Consider the following 19985-nt stretch of genomic DNA (forward strand, 5'->3'; position numbering starts at 1 on the left):
TAAAAAGGGCTGATTTTCTCTTTTACGAAATACATATATAATGATTTGTTTAAATACTCTTCATTAACGATACAGTCTTCTTTTTTTACAGAGCAAATCGATCGCAAATACAGCTTACGAAGCTTTTTGGTACGACGCGAAACCCAATGAAAGTCGAGTTCTATTGATTATAATGTTGAGATCACAGAAACAATTGACTTTAACAATCGGGAAATTTAACGATCTGTCTTTAGAAGTTTTTGGGGGCGTAAGCTATTTTATAAAGTGTATCTTTTTTAGTTATATAGAATTCTTCCTTATTTAATATACAGAATGTTTTTATATAAAATCAATATTATATTTCAGACTTTAAAAGCTTCTGTATCTTATGTATCAGTGTTGCTTGCAATGTCTTAATCAGCAAAAAGAAATCTACATATATATACAATACAATATTTTTTTGCAATACATGTATTGATATTTTATTATCACTATAAGTTATTATATAGTATATGAATATTTCATTTTTAACAATTAAAAAATTAGCAAGCCTCTTATGTTGTAAAACAAATTTAAATTTTCTGAACTAATAAGAGCTAGATGCTCTTATATAATAATCAGTTTCAAAGAAAATTGATTTTTTTTAACTAAATCGTTATGCACAGGACAATGATACGATACCAAAAGCAATTAAATAAAATCTTAATTTGAGATTTTTATTTTTAATAAATCCCCTAATAATAAATTAAGATCTTAAAGAACTAAGAAAAATATTTTATTTTATTTTTAAGTGTTTTATTTTAATTGCTGTTTCCTTTATACACGTTTCACATTTTCTTTATAAATTTCGAGAACGCAAAGATGTAAACGCTGAATGTATCCTCATGATTTAAAAATATATAACAGCATTTATCTTACCGTGTTTATACCTTTTGCATCGTACAGAGTTCAGCTGTTTATCGAAATTTTTTCTCTCGTTCAGGATAAGTGTTGATATAAGCATCGGATAAATGTGTCAGCTGCCTGACTTATTATAAGTTATACTCCTGATTCCAGGATCACTTTATATAAATCGTGCACATGTATAAATCGAAATTACATATATTTTGACAATTCTTTTCCTTTGCCTGTTATACGCTTCTTTATGCATTTCTACCGATCGTTCGTGAAGATTCACCACTATCTTTTGTTCCGGAAACTTCTCTTGACGATGGTCACTCCGAGGATTTTTACGCTCTCGCCCTGACGCATCGCGCTTTTACCCATTTCCGCTTGAATTTTTAAAGTAAATCACCCGCAATGACAGTGGCAGAAGCGATTTTTCTATTCCGGAAGTTACCAAGCATCACTCTCGCCGATTCCTCGCCCGAAACCTGCAATCATCGTTCGATCGCGGCAACTTTTTCTTGCATTTCTGAGCACTCTGACGAAAATCGTTCGCGATTGGTCGGCGGTCGTTCAAGTGGGGTCACATCCGATCTCCATGTTAATATCCGGAAGCTCATCCTCCGACGAGCGTGCAGGAGTTTCGCTCGGGATTCGTTCGAAAGCGGAAACAAAATCTTGAAACGGCGCGATGATACCGACCAGCACCATCAGTCGACCGGTCGAAATCGGCCTCCGTCTTGCTGGGATTTGGCCAAATTCTTCTATTTTCTTCAGACTATTTTGGTCGAGTGTGATGGGAACAGGACTGATCTTCCAGTATCGTTATCTTCTGACGCACTTTAGCGTCGAAGAACTGCCGAATCTGATAGACGGTTTAAGCACCACTCTACCATATAGCCTTCTCTTTTTCAAGCTGATTATTTTGTGGATCAATAACCGGTATGTGTTTTCTACATTTTTTTATTGATTATTTTAAGGATTATTCTGCAATTTAATCTTTAATTTTAGGCTGTGTCATTATTGAAATTATTTCTTTTATGTGTTGGAAATATATATCTATATCTATATTTATATCTATTAATCTATATTTATATATTTATATGAAACATTTTGTTCTTGATGAAGAATAAAGTGAGATTGACAATCAATTTGTCAATCGTGCGTTCTTCCATGAGCTTAATTTTTTTTCATGAATAGCCAAAAACGCATTTTATACACGGCACCTTGTAAATGTAAAATAGGTACATCAATATTACACGATGTTGTGAAGTGTTGTATTGCAGAATATTCAACAATATTCTGAGGACGATGTCCAACGACTGGTACGAGTGTTCCAACAAGTACGCCATGATTGACAAAGCGATCCTTTCACATCGTTGTTCAAAACTGGTCATCGGTCTTTACTCAACAGCAGTGTTACTTTACAGCATCGCAACCATCGATTTTCGCAAACCGATCAATGACGATTGTCGCGAATTGCTTATAAAGATGGAATTGCCTTTCGTTTTTTGCGATTCGCCGATTTATGAGATCGTGGCATGTATTCAATTCGTTCATCTAATGGCGGTTGCCACCGCTATTAGTATGCTCGATGCATTAATCGTTACTTTGGTAAGTTGTCATGGACAGTATTTGTAATTGTAATCTTTCTTACTGTGTTATATTTCTATTTTACAATTTGTAATTTTTCTAATTTTCTAAATTTCAAATTTGCTGAGATGAAACACGAATGTAAAACGCATTAATTAGATGTCTTCACATAAGATTTGATAGGCAAAGATTGTGATAATAAATGATAAAGATTGTGTAGAATAATAAATAAGTAATAAACATGTAATATGATTTTTTTAAGGAATCTAGATTTTAGATTTCTCTTTTTTTCTCTATTAACTTACATAAGAAAAAAAATTTAATAAAAGAAATCCATTCTAGAAAAAAATTGCATTGAATATAAAAATAAATTATTAGTAATTAAATAAACTCATATTTGTTTATACTCGACTCTTTTGGTTGATATTTTTATAATCAAAATTTGTATTATCTTTGATACTAAAAATATCAATTTAAAAAATTGGATATAAATATTTCTCTTCAAATATTTCTTCTTAAAAATTGTGAATATTGATAAACAGTAAACGATAATGCGTCGATATTTAGATTATTGCGAGATATATGATGTCAAGAAAAAATCATTGAGAAAAGCATTTTAAGAAAAGTAAAATATATGAAATAAAGTGAAAGAAGTTAAACGATACACACAATATGGTACAATACAGTACACTGAAAACAAATTTGTTAACTTGACTAAACTTTTCAACTAATATATAAAATATTATTTTGTTAATTGAACATATAGAAATATTTAAATTAAATATAACATATTAAATATAACAAAACGTATATTTGAATTAAATACTAATATATGTCCAATTAACAAAATAGTAATTTAGTTGAAAGATTTAATCAAGTTAACAAATTATTTTTTCAGTGTAGCACGCATAGTATTATAATGCACGCATCATACGAACATTGACAAGTTCGATCCCAAAGAGTGATCGATGCCACACAGATCATATATTCTTATATCGTACCTCCCTTATATAAGGGTCCCATATATCCCTTCTCTTACATAGATATTTCCAATGCTCCCATTTTCGATCCGCGATCCTTGCGCATGTCAATAGAACGTTGGGTCTTTCCGTGTAGTCTTCAGAGATGGGGTGATTTCGCTTCCGGTTATTTCACCTCGTTTCTTCCTTTTTCACGAACGTGACCACGTTCTGCCTTGAGTTCCTGATATTGCCATTTGTTTCAAAAATGTTAGTAAAAAAATAAGTTTAGAAAAAGAAAGAAGACTTATATAGTCACATCTGTTCTTTTCAGGACGTTTCTTTTTTTAAAAGAAATTACATAGACACTTGTATATTTTGTGACTTTTCTCTTGTGTTTTTTATTTGATGTATCGGTAGATATATTTTTTGCTATACTTTTATATTTTAAAAAAATTTTCATTAAAAAATTTAATGAAAAATTATAGATTAATTTTAGCATAATATTTTTCATAATAATTATTTCTCTTATTATCTCTCTGTGTCAACACTCATAACTGAATAATTATATGCATAGATGCTGCACATTGGTGGGCAAATAGATATTATACAACAGAAGATGGAAGAGATTTGTCCGAAGGATGACGAACGTAGTTTGTCTACTGCTATTATCAGGTCTTTAATTAATAAACATAATAAAATTATTGCTTTTTCGGACAATATCGAAAGTCTTTTCTCTTCTATCGCGCTGATGCAATTTGTGTCGAATACGATGATCATATGTTGCATCGGGTTTCTCATAGCAACTGTGAGTATCCGACAATAAAATATCTTTATATTATTATCTCTTATTGTTATGATCTCTTTATGTTATTACTTTTATTATAAGTATTTCTCTCATCTTTATAAGTATCTCTTATCTTGCACATATTCGGAAATTTTTCACTAATTATTGCACTTTATAAAAATAGCAACACATATATAAATATTATTTTATTTGCACATGCATGTAGGATGTACTTTGAGCTTTTACACATCTCATTGAAAGCAAATAATAACAGAAACTTTCAATTGTATTCTAAGACCATCTTGTTTTATATACATTTTGTTTTAAATATTAGTTGTTAATATCTTAGCAGTGGTCTCAGACTCACGCAGATCATATGGCACTTAAAGTAGAACAAGTAAAAGGCTAGTCTTTATATATATGTAGAATTAAAAGCGACTTTTAAATGTACAGCTATGAGCACTGATTAAAATCAGCTGTTTCAATGTAGTGAAGTATCAAACGAAAAGTTTCTCCGAATCCATTAAAAAGCTGGAATTGATCGAGGGCCCGTTGTGGGCCGCACACGATAGGGAGAAGGGCGAATTATTGATTTGTTGCTCTCTTGCTGTCTGAGACTTCTTGCTGTCTGTTATAGCGATCGTTGAACGTTCTTCTTGATTATCTTCTTGACTTGCAGTCGTTAGGCACAGACGAAGGCGTCAAGATGTTGGTAAAAACTGTTTTTTTCTACATTGCTATCACCATGGAGGCATTTATCTTTTGTTTCGCTGGCGAATATCTCAGTAATAAGGTGAATATCTGAAGTCATCAATGCAGAAGCTTCTTTGATTTACATCCCAAAAAAAATTATTAAATTATGTTGTTGTAAAAATATCGGGTTAATACTTACGTGAGACTTCGTTTTTTTCTCTTCCATTCTTCTCCATCTGCCTCTCGTTTGCATTCTAGAGCAGAACGATCGGTGATACAGCATACGAATCGATCTGGTACGATCTCAATCCTCGAGATTGCCGTATTCTGCTCTTTGTGATAATGAGATCGCAGAAACGGTTGACGATCACTGCAGGGAAATTTATGGATTTATCATTGGAAGGATTCACAAGCGTAAGATTTCCGTATTGACGGAATTATGGATTTTTTTATAGTTACACATATATAAATTTAAGGATAGATATCGTAATGTATGTCCATATTATAATCTGACAATGCACTGTTTATGAGATTGAAATTAGCCATTCGCGTTTAGCAATAAATGTCTTCAAGTAAAATTATTTAAAAAAAACAGCCAATTAAGTTAACATAATCATAATTTGAAACAGGACAATATAATTTAAGGACAATACAGTAATAATATATATGTAACTTTGGGAATTTTCTATTTATTTTACACTATTACATTATTATTCTACTATTTACATTTATTTGTAATAATTGTTAAATTAAAAACAGTTATAATTAAACATAATTTATATCACTTATTTTATTTATAATATAATTAAACTGTTTTGTTTTATTGAGATCTACTTACACAGAATATATTGATTCAATACACATATTATTTAATTTTCCAGAGTTTGAAAGCCTCTGCGTCGTATATATCTGTTTTACATGCAATGTATTGATACCGATGAAGCGTACAACTTATGAATGTAAAACTATATACTAATATATAGGCTGTGAGAACATCAAAGTATTATCCATTTTCTGTGTTTACTGGATTGTACTAAACAATTTGATAATATGACACAGAGAAAAGCCGTTTAATTAATTTAATTCTATCTCACCTGTAACATTATTTTGAGCGTGTAAATTTTTGCCATCCCTTGCCATTCCTCTTTGTTGGATTAAATATCTGACCACGATACAAGATCGAATGTATATCGAGATACTTGAAAATTATTGTGCTTAAATTGTGTTTTAATTAAGAAATATTTCACTATATATTTACCAAATATATCCACCAAAAATTTTATCGTTAAAACCATTGAAGAGAATCTGAAACTCTTTCTCACATGCAGTTCGCTATATCACTGCGCTATATCACTGCGCTTCGATAGAAATCGTCGTTTGCGGACAATAGACGCGTGGAAACATCAATGCGCGCATGATCAGTGCCATTTCCACCATATTTCTGAACTGCTTGACAAATTCTCAGTCATTATCTTAGATTAGCGTTTGCTGTCGCGTAATAGGTAAAAAAAAAACATCTCTTGCATTTTTCAAGCAAATAATCTTCTTTCTTGTCACTTGTCATTGACATTTTTTACGATAAAAATGAAGACAACGTTGTGTAGCTTTTCGATCTTGCAACTCTTCGTCGGAGAGTAATCATCGTCGGATTGCTGCAATTTTAATCCACTCTTATTTTCTCGATCGGTTGCAATTGGTCGGTGATTATCTTGCTACGGCTGCGTTTAGTTAGTCGTCTCAAGCCTCGCGTGATCAACTTGTTGTTTTAGAATCGTTTTAGAATCGTACGTAGCCTGATAGTCCGTGACTTTACAACGTTAGCGAAGTCACAAGTGCATTTTGGATTACTTTGCTTGTCGAAATTTCACGTTAATAGATGTAAATTTCGGTATAAATTTCGGTAAACTGTGCCACGCGAGACGCGGTAAAATAATGATAGTCGCAGATACTGTTGCCCTCTCGGTACAATTCGGTCTTCGACTTGTCGGGATTTGGCCAAACGCGCCCTATGCATTGTTGTTTCGATTCGGCTGGATAATCACCATAGGCATAATACAGACTTGTCAGTACTGGTGGATCGCTATCCACCTTGGAACTGAAGATCTCTCGCACCTTTTGGACGGTTTAAGCGTCACTCTGGAATACACTGTGATGCTTCTGAAATTAACTATATTATGGTTAAATAGTCGGTAAGAAAAAATCTCTCTCATATATCGTGCCTCTCAGTCGAAGATGGAAACTGAGATCGTCGTCTATTTTATTTTATATTCTTGTTTATTTTTATTATTATTTTATTATTATTATATTAATTTCTATTTTATATTCTTGAAAATTTTTATTTATTTATTCTTGTAAGACAACAAACGTTTTGCCTCTCTTGAATAAAAATTGTTTATCCTATGTATCTTTTTTATCTCTATTCTTGAAAATATAAAGACTATTTTTTTTTATTTATAGAAGAAAAAGAAATTTAACATAATTTACCCCTAGGGGTTTTTTAATTTTATTTTGCTTGATGACGCCATCGTAATAATATTCAAGTATATTTTGATAAGTGTGCGATTAGCCCTGCTTTCTCTAATTGTTTCCATCTTACAATTAGCGCGAATCATTATATATAGAATAAACAGATAGAGTGAACTGCCGCAGTATATTTTACGACGCCCTAGCTGTGATGGTCTCAGATTGGAAAGAAGCCACCGTCAACAACGTGCACACCATGACGAGCAAGGCCAATCTGTCGCGGCGTTTTTCCAACGTGATCATCGGGCTTCATTCGGCGGCAGCGTTTACTTACGGCATCGGGGTTCTCGTATCCCATCCCGATGATCACGATGAGGCCGATGCGATCGAGACGCCTGTTCGCGAATTCACCCTGAAGATGCAGCTCCCGTTCGAGTGCAACGAGTCGCCGTTCTACGAACTCGTTATGTCTCTGCAGTTCCTCCATCAGTTGGCGTCCTCCGCCGTGACCGGCATACTGAATTCTCTGATCATCACGTTAGTGAGTGTGGACTCTGTGAAAAAAAATTTCTTTCTCTAGGCTACTACGTTTTCTGCATGTAGTCGTACAACGGAATCATCATGTCTCTTCCATATGGCAACTGTATTTTCTCTCATTTGTTAGTAAAGTGCTATATGTGCAACTGCACGCAGGAAAACACGAAATATCAACTATCGTTGGATACTAAGAAAGTGAAAAAAGAGATTCTTTTCCTTTTGTTTTTTCTCCTAATTAATTTTTGTAGCGTGTATTTCAAATCAAAGAAAAAATGCTCGTGTAAACATGTGTCCTATTAATTTTTCTGAATTAGCTTGTCTTTTATTAGCTTATAGACTTCGAGATTGTCAGCGAGAATGCTTGAAATCTGTAGCTTCTCGCATTCTATGATTCGGAGCGTCTCGCAAAGCTGACAGTTGTCGCAAAAAAAAATTTAGAATCTAGAAAAAAATTAAACATTTTTTTTTATAAATTCTATGCTCTTCTTGTTTTATGTGAATATCTCACATAAATCTTTATATAATAAGTTTCATTATTGTTTCATAATATTCTAAATTTTTTTTACATTTTACAATATGTCCTGCATAATAATATATGTATTCATCAATTATATTGTTATCTTTGATTCAAAGTATTCACGGCGCATGTTTTTTTAAACAATGTGTACTTTCAGATCCTTCATGCGAGCGGTCAGATAGATATTTTGTGCGATGCATTGAGGGATATCTCTTTGGAAAAAACTAACCAACAGCTGGCCGTCTCCATCACGAAGGAACTGATCGGCAAACATCAGAAAATCATCGTCTTCTCAAACAAAATCGAAAAAATCTTCTGTTACATCGCGTTAATCCAATTTATGTCGAGCACGTTAGTCACCTGCTGCTTAGGGTTTATGATCATGACAGTGAGTGGATTATTCAGCAAAGCGCGAATGAGTTGCGCGAGAAGGCGATCTACAACGCGGTTCAATGTTGCAGTCGATCAGCACGACGCAAGACTCCGATACGGTCGACGACTCGGCATTAATGAAAGCAATAGTGTTTTACATGGCTGCTACGGTAGAGGCGTTTATCTTCTGCTTTTGCGGGGAATACCTCAGTGCCAAGGTCGGAACGCACAATCGAGACCCTTATAGACTCGGTTCACTGTAGAAACATCAGTGTTACAATGTAAAACGCGGTTCGGCCATATATGATAATGGCAATTGCATTTTCATGATGGAGAACGTATACCACTATTTATAATCGAAGAATTTTTAATCCTCTCTCTTTCAACATGAATGTATTACGATGCATTTGCAACAATTATATATATTTATGTTTCTTATATGAGTTTTTTTAATTATGCTTTTTTAACGTATTAAATAATTTTAATCAGTAACACAACATTTTTCCTTGGCGAGTACGCAATTATATTAATTCAATGCGATAATTTCAAGAAAAATTCTATGCCCGAATCATTATTATTTTTATAGTATAAACGATGTTTTATATCGATATTGTATGATATCGATTTATTATACATTTATCTCATTTTTTTTCTGACAATGCGACATCTTTTTGCAACACTCTTCTCCAGAGCAAAATGATCGGCGATGCGGCATACAAGTCAACATGGTACGACTTGAAACCCAGTGATAGCAAACTCATCTTCCTTATGATATTGAGATCACAAAGAAGACTCACCATCACGGCTGGAAAAATTATGGACTTGTCACTAGAGGGGTTTACGAGCGTAAGATTTTTGCACTGCATTTTCACACTGAATTTTCTGAAATCCTATTCACCTTAATTGAATAACACTGATTTATTCTTGATGATATATTATTCTGAATAATCGATTTACTTTATCGAGTGATTTCTCGTAAGATGCTCTTAACGCGATTAATTAAAAAATTATTTACATCATAAAAATATTTAATTAATTATTATTTGAATGATTATTTGAATGATTTTATTTATATACATATGCTCTTTTTTTATTGTGTACTTTTTATTCTATTATTGTTTAATATGATTTTTATAGATCCTAAAGGCCTCTGTTTCGTATGTGTCGGTATTGCATGCGATGTATTAAAAATGTATTCGAAGGTAAATCATAGTATGCAACTAAAAGTATTGGGATTTTTCTATCGATTCTCGTTTGCTGATATCGATTCGATATCTACGATGTGAATCGATGATGATTATAGATAAATTATAGGTAAATATAGACAATATGTGTGATGGTGATGTACAAATTATTCCGCAGTTTATAATAAAGTGCTTAGATTTTCATAATTGTTATTTTTGCATGTATATGTATATCTCGATATAAAAAATAATTTATTAATTTATATTTTTATAATTTTCATAAAGATATAAAGTATTTTTAAATAGAAGTAATCACCGGTAGATGTATTTCAGTTTACAGTTTTACAGAATTTTACAACTGTGCGACGTATCGCTGTATCTTATATTTTTCACCTTTTTAACATTCGCATTACATCGTCTCTTACATCGTGCTCACTTTTCATATCAATATCATATTTAATTTTTTTCTTTGCCCTTTCAGCGAATGCTGAACAGTCTTTAGAAAATTATATGCATTTTTAAAGTAAATAATTCGGTAAATGAGCGACTTTAGATAATTCGATGTTTCTTCTAAAGACTATATAATCCAGCAAAATAGCAAGCGTTTAATTTCGCATTTGTCATTTCTGCGAAATCTATGTAATTACGATTGATCGCATCTTCTTCCCCCTTCCCGTCTTCTGTATTTTTTGCCACGATTTCCGACGCTATTATGGCGACGAGATGCGCATGTAGAGGTCGTAGTTTCTCGCAAGAAATATGTCGAAGCTAGATAAAGGTGCGATAGGACGTGCGAGCACCATCAGCGAGTCGGTCGAAGCGGGTCTACGTTTCATCGGCATGTGGCCACGTTGTATAAACGCGAACATTAATTGGTGGTCTTACATCTCGTCGGTGGCGGTGATACAATATTTTCAATATTCGTACATCCTGGCGCATTTCGACATCAGCCATCTCTCGGTTCTCATAGACGGTTTAAGCATCACGTTGGGCTATAGCCTGTCGTTTCTCAAACTAATCAATCTCTGGTTCAATCGCCGGTAAAGTATTATCTTTAATGTTTCGCAGATGAGCACAAATCATGTTTGCCGTGAAAATCTTGTTGACTTCCTTTCTATCTCGCTGGAAACAGTGATGCTAAATATTCGAAACATTTCGTAGGAAGCTACATGTTATTCTGAATTCGATGGATAAAGATTGGAAGGACGAGATTGCAATTCATTCGGACGTATCCACGATGATCAGGTACGCCAATCTATCTCGTCGATGCTCCAACGTGATGATCTCGACGAATGCGCTGTCTGTGTTCTTTTACACGATCGGTGGACCGATACTTCGATCGATGATCCATAAGAACGATCAGGGAAGTACGACTCGCGAGTTACCTATTAAAATGGAATTTCCTTTTAACGTTGACAAATCGCCGATTTTCGAACTGGTACTAGTAGTCCAATTGCTCCACGATCTATCGGTAGCTTGTATCATCGCTATGCTAAACGCTTTACTTGTCACACTGGTAAGTTTCGACCATACTTTATATTTGAATGATCCGAAGAGATTGTCGAAATCAATTTCGTCGAATTCAGATGGAAGAAGACGAATAATTGTTTCTGTGCTATATCTTTATATTTAATAAGAAAAAAAATATATATATATTTATATTATATATGTATGTATATTTGTATATATGTGCGTGTGTGTGTTTGTTTTATTTAATTCTTTGCTTCGTGCACTCGAGTCAAAATTGAGAAATTAATTTTATTAATTTTTTCTTGTACTATTTATTATTATTATTATTAGTTTGTAATTTTATTTTGATGATATTATTGTGATTCTAAATTGCACTCGTTTATTAATTACTAATCTTTTGTTGATTTTTTTAAGTGATGTGGTTTTTTGATAGCGAATCTTGTCTATACTCTTATTTTTAAAAATAAATTTGCATCTTTACGATTTTTTGAGAAAATATCGATATTACTTGACTTTGAAGTCTCTGTAAAATTAAACATTCTATAGATACTGCACGTAAGCGGTCAGATTGACATCATGCGACAAGGCTTCAAGGAAATTTCCTCCAAGAATCATTCACCCCTGACCGCTATTAAAGTTTTGATTAATAGACATCAAAGAATCATCGATCTGTCTGACAATATTGAAGATCTCTTCTCAAACATTGCATTGCTCCAGTTCATCTGGAATACTTTAGTCATCTGTTGCATAGGCTTTTTGATTGTAATAGTGAGTTATAATTTTAGATATATATACATTTTTATTTATATGATCTTCACTCTTTTTATCTTTCTTGTGTATGCGGATCATTACAAATCGTCTGAAAGATTAGTAGTAAATTGTACAAATTTATAAATTAAATGTATATAATATAAATTTACGATCTCGCAACGACCTATATGTTTCGACATTGCAGTCCATCGGTACGGAAGAAGGTGCTACCATGATAACGAAGTCTCTCATCTTCTACGTCGCGATAACTCTCGAGGCATTCGTCTTTTGCTATGCAGGGGAATATCTCAGCGCTAAGGTCAGCGCAAGGGAGTGTAATGGTAGCGTCGTAGAATTCCTCAGGTTCCGAGAGAGGCGAAATTAGACGCAATTCATCGCATGATTACTATTGCAGAGTAAGTCCATCAGTGACGCCGCATACGAATGTCTCTGGTACGATCTGACGCCGAGCGAGTGTCGAACCTTGATGATCCTGATGTTGAGATCGCAGAAACGGTTGACCATCACCGCAGGCAAGATAACCGATTTGTCCTTGGAAGGTTTCACGACCGTAAGTCTACGTAACTATGTCGAAATTTCTATTACTGAAAAATTGAACTAGAAATCGAATGTTTAATTACTTCAGATCATGAAATCATCCGCGTCGTACATATCTGTATTGAGCGCACTATATTAAAAGAGATTGTGGAAAGGGTTGCATTTGGCGAGCTTCTCTAAAAAAATTAATTTGAGTACTAATTTGGATCTCTATACGGCGATAACAAGAGAGTATTTTGTGAAAAGGCCGTAACTTCTACACATATAATATGGCAGGGATAGCTTTAGTTTCATTCTGTTGAACGGAATATTATAATACATGTACATATAAATATGTATAAATATATGAAATTTTATATTTTATCGTATATTTTATGATAATCTTCTTGAATGATACAAAAGTTAAAACTCTGTCGTGCATGAAATAACATTATTTAGTAAATGTGTAAAACATTACCATTATTAGTAATAATCCAACTTTCCCGTTGAACGCTAATAAATGTTCTCAATTTTCTTCCATATTGAGTTCGCTTTCTGTCCGCAGATATTATATATTTTTTTTTTAATATCGTAAGTTTTTTCCTTTAGGTATAGATGTTATTAAAAGCGATCTTCAAATTATCTGGAAATTTCTAAGGTAATTTTGTACTATTAAATGCGCTATTTCAGAGAGTAATGAAAGGTAGTTACTCGTTTTGTTTTTTTTATTTGGGTATACTTATAAGCTTTTAAAAACTAATGGCGTTAAAATAGTCGACGATATAATTATAATCGATCGAAAGAAGACCTGCGCTTTATCGTCTCCGCACGATTACTCGGCAAACGACGTTCATGTATCACTGAACAAAGTTCACTTTGTGGGGCTTCGACATCTCGGGAGCCATCAGTTTCTAGCCTTTGGTGATCGTCACCACCGAGCAATGAAACGCACAAGTACCATCAGTCGTCCGGTCGAAATCGGCTTGCGTTTCATCGGCATGTGGCCGGATTCGGATTACGCGACTCTCTGTTGGTTCATTTACATGACAACGATGGTGATAGTACAATATTATCAGTACGCGTACGTTTTTACGCATTTCGACTTGAATGACATTTCGCTCCTCATGGACTGTCTCGGTCTTACCTTGGCGTATACTCTCGCCTTCTTCAAGCTTCTTGCTCTATGGTTGAATCGCCGGTAAGATGCGTTTCGTTGCAGACATCTGATTCCAAATAAATTAAATGTCCCTCTTTTAGAGCAATAAAATATATTTTTACTAAGCAATTTCGACGAAACACATCAAAATTGAATTTATTATTCATAATAATTTTCTAATAATAATTTTTAATATAATAATAATTTATATATATATAAATAATAATTTTATTATAATAATTATATCAAAATTTATGTGTATATATCATTTAAATAAAATATGATACATTTAAATATTCTCTTATATATTTTTGTGAATTGTTTTCCATGAAGAAGCTTTTTAATATACATATAATATTCGATATATAAGCCGCTCCCTGCAGGAGGTTTTATTTCATCCTGGCGGCGATGGATCGTGACGAGAGAGAGTGCGGAATCAATGATTCGTATGCATCTACGATGATCAGCGTGGCGGATCTGTCACGACGCTGCTCCAGCGTGATGATCAGCATCAACGCCCTGGCTGCCTTTTTTCTTTCGATCGGCGAGCATCTACTTCAATCGATGGACGATGCCAATCGTGTTGACAATAATTCACGGGAACTTCCCATAAAGATGGAATTTCCATTCGACGTCAGCGAATCGCCCATCTTCGAGTGTTTCCTCGTTGGACAATTTCTTTACGAATTACTGCTGGCTTCTATAGTTGGTATGGTGAATGCTTTACTCGTATCACTGGTAAGTTTCATATGATTGTAAAAAGTATCTTTATACTTGCCTTATAATATTTAATTATCCTTTATAGTTTATCGCTTTTTAATGTGTCCTGTCATATGTTCGATGCAACTGTATTAATTAATTAATAGGAAATATCTCATGTTTTGAATAACATTAGTGTTTTTATAGATACTTCACGTAAGTGGTCAGATTGATATTATGCGGCAAGACATAAATGAAATTTCCAACAGCAAATACGATCCCAATACATCTTTAATCGTTATTAAAAATCTCATTTGCAAACATCAAAAGATTATTACTTTATCAGAAAATATTGAAAATTTATTTTCTTATATTGCTCTGATGCAACTCCTGTGGAATACTTTGGTTATCTGTTGCACTGGTTTTGTAATTATAATTGTAAGTAATGACTATATAGAGTCGCTATTTGTTTTTTCTTTTTTTTTTAGGGAATAATTTTTTTTGCTTTATATTGCAGAGCATAAGTGCTAATGAAAGTGCGACGACGTCAATCAAATCGGTGAGCTTTTATATGGCAATAACTCTAGAAGTTTTTATACTTTGCTTTGCTGGAGAATTTTTAAGCGCTAAGGTTTGTAAAGGAGTTTTTTTATAGAAAGGCACTTAGGTCTTTTTCCTACCATATTTTGAATTCAAAAAAATTAATTTTTGTTAAAAATAAAAAAATATAGAAATTTAAAAACGTATTCTTTGAACGACAAGAAACGTTTCTGAATTTGTCATTATTGCATTTTTCAAACTGGAAATTTTGTTCTAATCCTAGAGTAAGTCGATTAGCGATGCGGTGTACAATTCACTTTGGTACAATATGTCACCGTCCGACTGTCGTATTTTATTATTCGTGATATTAAGATCGCAAAAACGATTAACGATTACTGCAGGAAAAGTAGTCGATTTAACTTTGGAAGGATTTACAAGCGTAAAGCGTCATATTTATATCTTATTCTTTTAATATATGTATATTGCATCAATTATATTTTATTTTATGCATCTTTTTAGATCATGAAAGCATCAGCTTCTTATGTATCAGTATTAAATGCAATGTATTGACTTTGGGGATGACGTCCGCTGACTATTACATTTACTATTGTCTCAGTTACAAGAATTTTATCAGGCAATCATTATCGTTGAACAAATAAAACTACGCAAGTTATAAGATTACTTTAAAATTACTTTAAAAGTATAAAATCTCTTATATAAATTCAATAATAGTTATTCTTTGTTTTTGAACTAATCTATTACATTTTAAAAGTTTCTTAAATTTTCTTTACCTCAATGCTTTCTTTTCCAATATATTTAATTATTAACAAAAATGTTGCAGATCTAAAGAAGAAACTGTATGGGAAAGCACATACTTTATAATAATTTCAAAGGTTTGTTTACTTCTGTTTACCTGTTGTTTTACCTTTATTGAATATACGCTTATAAAGCTATTCAAAGTTCTAGTTGTATTGAATTCAAAAATTCATTTTCTCTTTCTTAATTAATATAAATATTTGATTATTATTATAAGTTTGTATTGAATATTAATTTTCTAATTTTTATAATATTTATATTTCATGAAAGCTTTATTATCTAAAATGTTTCTGTTACTATTATCCATCTATTAATTTATCACATTTATGTTGTATTTTTAAAGAAAACTGTTTGATGTTGTTCTACTGCCGCTTTTGATTTTTATAACAAATCGAGAATAATATAAAAATTTTCTATTGCGAATTATTCCAGTTTATTTTATGAAGTAGTTTGTTAATATTTTTGTATTTATTTCTTTTATTCATTTACTCTCTAATTAAAAATTGTTAATAAATTGATAATGTATATAAATTGATTTAAAATGACTTACATGTTTATATCGCAGTTCGTCGATATGATATGCAAGTTCGCTTTCCATCATAAACTTGGAAGACTAGTTTGCTTGAAATAAAAATGAGAGAACATGAACGAATATATGAGTGGAAGGTGAAAAGAATTGGCAAAATCGATTATGTGGCAGACATATTCAATGTCTGTTATAATAAAGTTTTTTTTTATTTTTTTGCCATCTTGTATTCACGTTTCGCAGAAATCAACATTTTTGCTTAAACGTCGCGCATAACTTTTTCTAATGGATATAAGTGGACATGAAGCTGTTTTTTAAGGCAGAATATACAATAAAAAACATATTAAAACAATTACATGTTGTGCAATATTAAAACGTTCACTGACTCAGAGCAAAAGCGAAATTATATTTTTTTCTTGTTTCTTTTTTTCTTATTTCTAGAACTATAAAACTGTAGACAGAAATCTAATGCGATGAAGAATATAAAAGGTATAATTACGATCGATTACATTCAGAACAGCTTGCGCTTTTATCGTTTTTACTAAGATTATTTAGTGCTTTAGATATCATGCAAAACATATTGAAAGATATGCACGTAAGCGTATGTAATTATATTTTTTTCTTATTGCGAATCGATAGCGCTATAAGACTGTAGATAGAGATCTAATGCGCGATGAAGAAAATACAAGGTATAATTACAATTGATTACATTCAGAGTAGAGAGCTTGCGCTTTTATCGTTTTTACTAAGATTATTTAGTGCTTATCCATCATGCAGAACATATTGAAAGATATACGTGTGTGCTTAGTGCGCATTGAATTCGAATTTTCATTCTCCGTGGATTTGTTGCGATCAGTGTTTAACAAAGAACGATGAAACGTGCGAACACCATCAGCCGCTCGGTCGAGATCGGTCTCCGTTTCATCGGTTTGTGGCCGGATTCGGCTTACGCGACTTGCTATTGGTTCAGCTACATGATGTCGATAGTAATAGTGCAATATTATCAATATGCGTATGTGTTTGACCACCTTGAAATGAACGATCTTGTTCTTCTCATGGACTGCCTTAGTCTCACTCTAGCATATACTCTCGCCTTTTTCAAACTTTTTATTTTATGGTGGAATCGCCGGTAAGATGTGTTCTGTAAAACAAATGATATGTAGACTGCATTTATAATCAGTGTTGAGAAGTGATAAAATTAAAATTACTGAATATTAACACACGAGACATGAATAAATACCTATATAAAAAGATTTTTTATTATCTTTTTTAAATAAAATTACATATGGAAATTTTCTTCATGGCTCGTAATCACACATACGAAAAATATATTAATACATAGAGCGTTAAATATATATTGCTGCAGGATACTTTATCGTATTGTAAAAGAAATGGATAAAGATTGGAGAGATTGCATTATAAATGATTCGTATGTATCCACGATGTTGACCATGGCGGATCTGTCGCGACGTTTTTCCAACGTAGTGTTCACTATCTACGGCTCTGGTGCTTTTTTTCTTTCAATCGGCGAGCATCTGCTTCAGTCGTTGATGAGCGATGTCAATCGAGTTGGCAATAGTTCTCGAGAGCTCCCTTTGAAAATGAAATTTCCTTTCGAAGTCAGCGAGTCACCAATTTTCGAGTGTTTTCTAATTGGGCAGTTTGTCTATGATCTGAGCATAGCTTTTGTGGTTGGTTTAATGAATGCATTGCTTGTTACATTGGTACGTTTTTACGGAGATTAAAAATTGCAACTGTAATATTTCTGCTTGATACTAAATGAATAGCGAGACATTTACTTACAATATTGCTTTAGTCAACATAAGTTATTTTATATTTTTAGGTACTTCATGTAAGCGGTCAAATTGATATTATGCGACAAGATTTAGCGGAAATTTCCAAATGCAAATACGATCGTAGCACATTTTTAATTATTATCAAAGATCTCATTTGCAAGCATCAAAAGATCATTGCTTTATCGGAAAATATTGAAAATCTTTATAATCAAATTGCGCTGATGCAATTTCTATGGAATACAATAGTTATTTGTTGCACGGGTTTCTTGATTATAATTGTGAGTAACTTTGGTTGTTCTTTCACATTTTAAAAGAAGATCATTTTTTACTTGTTTCACACTGTAGACCATTAATACCAATCAAGATATATCGACTTTGATCAAGTCTGTGAATTATTATATTGCAATAACTCTAGAAGCATTTATATTTTGCTTTGCTGGAGAATTTTTGAGTTCTAAGGTATGTAAAAGAGCTTTTACTAAAAGAACTTACTGTGAATATTCATTCTTTTCTATTTACATTACTATTTTTTATTGCAACTTATTATTTATTTTATTGCAACATATGCTACATTTTACGTATTAAAGTTAATTCTATCGTTAAAATAAAGATTTATGGACTATAAAGAAAATGCTTCTTGTCTGAATAATAAATAAAGTGTGTAATAATTTCTGAATTTTTTTTTACTATTATACATGTTTGAAACGATCTATTCTGCTTTCAGAGTAAATCAATTGGCGATGCAATATACGAGTCACTTTGGTACAATATGACACCAAATGACAGTCGTATTTTATTGTTCATGATGTTAAGATGTCAAAAGCGATTAACGATCACTGCAGGAAAAGTCATTGACTTGACGTTGGATGAATTTGCATATGTAATGTATTACACTCTATAAATACATTTATTCATTTTATTAATATACCGCATTAATTACATGCAACTTTTTAGATGATGAAAGCATCAGCTTCTTACATATCAGTATTAAATGCGATGTATTAACTTTAAAGCAATATTGCTATATGCGCATATTGACTTAGCTGCGATAGTTTAACGAGTGATCATTATTATTGGCCAAATAAGATTACACAAGTTATAAGATATAAAATTATTTCATTGTAAATTTTCTCTTATAAATTCTTAAGAATAGATCATTGTTCTTTGTTTGTTATAACAATCTAGTTTGTATTTTTCTATAAAATATGAATTCTTTTTGCCTCAGCTTTTTGTGTTTCTATTTTCAATGTACTGTTAATATCTCTTAAGAAGATGTATACAACTTATAATTTATTTTAACTTGCAAGGTACGTCTACATTTATTAAATACATGTTTATGAATCTGTTGCTTAAAGTGTTCCAGATGTTGCATCTTAATTTTTCATTAGTAATTTTCTCCTTTTTTTATTAACATTTTTATAAATTATTATTTCAACAAAATTATATACACTACATGTTGATTTTTATTTTCAAATATATTCTTTATATTTACTGTAAATATTTAAGGTCTATATATATTTTCGTAATAAATAATAATTTATTATGGTAACTATTTGCGTTTAAAATAGATTCTTGTTATTGTTTATTATTGTTTTGAGTCCTTGTAACAAAAATAGGGATTGATATGAGAGTATCAATCTCTTTTGCAAATATAAGTCTCATTTTATATAGAGAGCTATTCAGAGTTTTGTATCGATTTTATCGATTCATATATATTTAAAAATCG

General features: G+C 32.1%; 4 protein-coding genes and 1 long non-coding RNA gene across 5 annotated transcripts; 4 read left to right on the forward strand and 1 right to left on the reverse strand.

Moving 5' to 3' along the window:
• The first annotated feature begins 1299 nt into the window (after nucleotides 1-1299).
• On the forward strand, nucleotides 1300-5828 carry LOC145935942 (odorant receptor 13a-like). The gene is made up of 6 exons (XM_083037761.1): nucleotides 1300-1806; nucleotides 2151-2478; nucleotides 3994-4224; nucleotides 4883-4996; nucleotides 5155-5310; nucleotides 5778-5828. Exons 1-6 carry the CDS (start codon nucleotides 1556-1558, stop codon nucleotides 5826-5828), a joined length of 1131 nt encoding a protein of 376 aa, XP_082893887.1. The 5' UTR covers nucleotides 1300-1555.
• LOC145936062 (uncharacterized) lies at nucleotides 4153-7225 on the reverse strand. Its single transcript, XR_014425319.1, has 3 exons — nucleotides 5991-7225; nucleotides 5096-5266; nucleotides 4153-5004 (listed from the first exon to the last, which is right to left on the reverse strand). It is a non-coding gene; the product is annotated as an uncharacterized LOC145936062 (long non-coding RNA).
• Nucleotides 6801-10004, forward strand: LOC145936046 (4-vinylanisole receptor-like). The gene is made up of 6 exons (XM_083037919.1): nucleotides 6801-7085; nucleotides 7546-7900; nucleotides 8571-8801; nucleotides 8875-9003; nucleotides 9476-9631; nucleotides 9923-10004. The coding sequence occupies exons 1-6, from the start codon at nucleotides 6829-6831 to the stop codon at nucleotides 9971-9973; spliced, it is 1179 nt and encodes a 392-aa protein (XP_082894045.1). The 5' UTR covers nucleotides 6801-6828; the 3' UTR covers nucleotides 9974-10004.
• A 714-nt stretch (nucleotides 10005-10718) lies between these two features.
• Nucleotides 10719-19264, forward strand: LOC145944293 (uncharacterized). Its single transcript, XM_083052580.1, has 12 exons — nucleotides 10719-11009; nucleotides 11131-11485; nucleotides 11986-12207; nucleotides 13473-13924; nucleotides 14266-14620; nucleotides 14789-15019; nucleotides 15099-15212; nucleotides 15405-15560; nucleotides 18307-18537; nucleotides 18605-18718; nucleotides 18984-19139; nucleotides 19214-19264. The coding sequence occupies exons 1-12, from the start codon at nucleotides 10729-10731 to the stop codon at nucleotides 19262-19264; spliced, it is 2718 nt and encodes a 905-aa protein (XP_082908706.1). The 5' UTR covers nucleotides 10719-10728.
• Nucleotides 12401-12964, forward strand: LOC145936035 (odorant receptor 2a-like). Its single transcript, XM_083037908.1, has 3 exons — nucleotides 12401-12508; nucleotides 12605-12760; nucleotides 12836-12964. Exons 1-3 carry the CDS (start codon nucleotides 12422-12424, stop codon nucleotides 12884-12886), a joined length of 294 nt encoding a protein of 97 aa, XP_082894034.1. The 5' UTR covers nucleotides 12401-12421; the 3' UTR covers nucleotides 12887-12964.
• Nucleotides 19265-19985: the final 721 nt, after the last annotated feature.

The sequence above is a fragment of the Prenolepis imparis genome, unplaced genomic scaffold (genome assembly GCF_030444845.1).
Source record: "Prenolepis imparis isolate NDT839.2.m4 unplaced genomic scaffold, iyPreImpa1.0 SCAF_1, whole genome shotgun sequence".
NCBI lineage: Eukaryota > Metazoa > Arthropoda > Insecta > Hymenoptera > Formicidae > Prenolepis > Prenolepis imparis.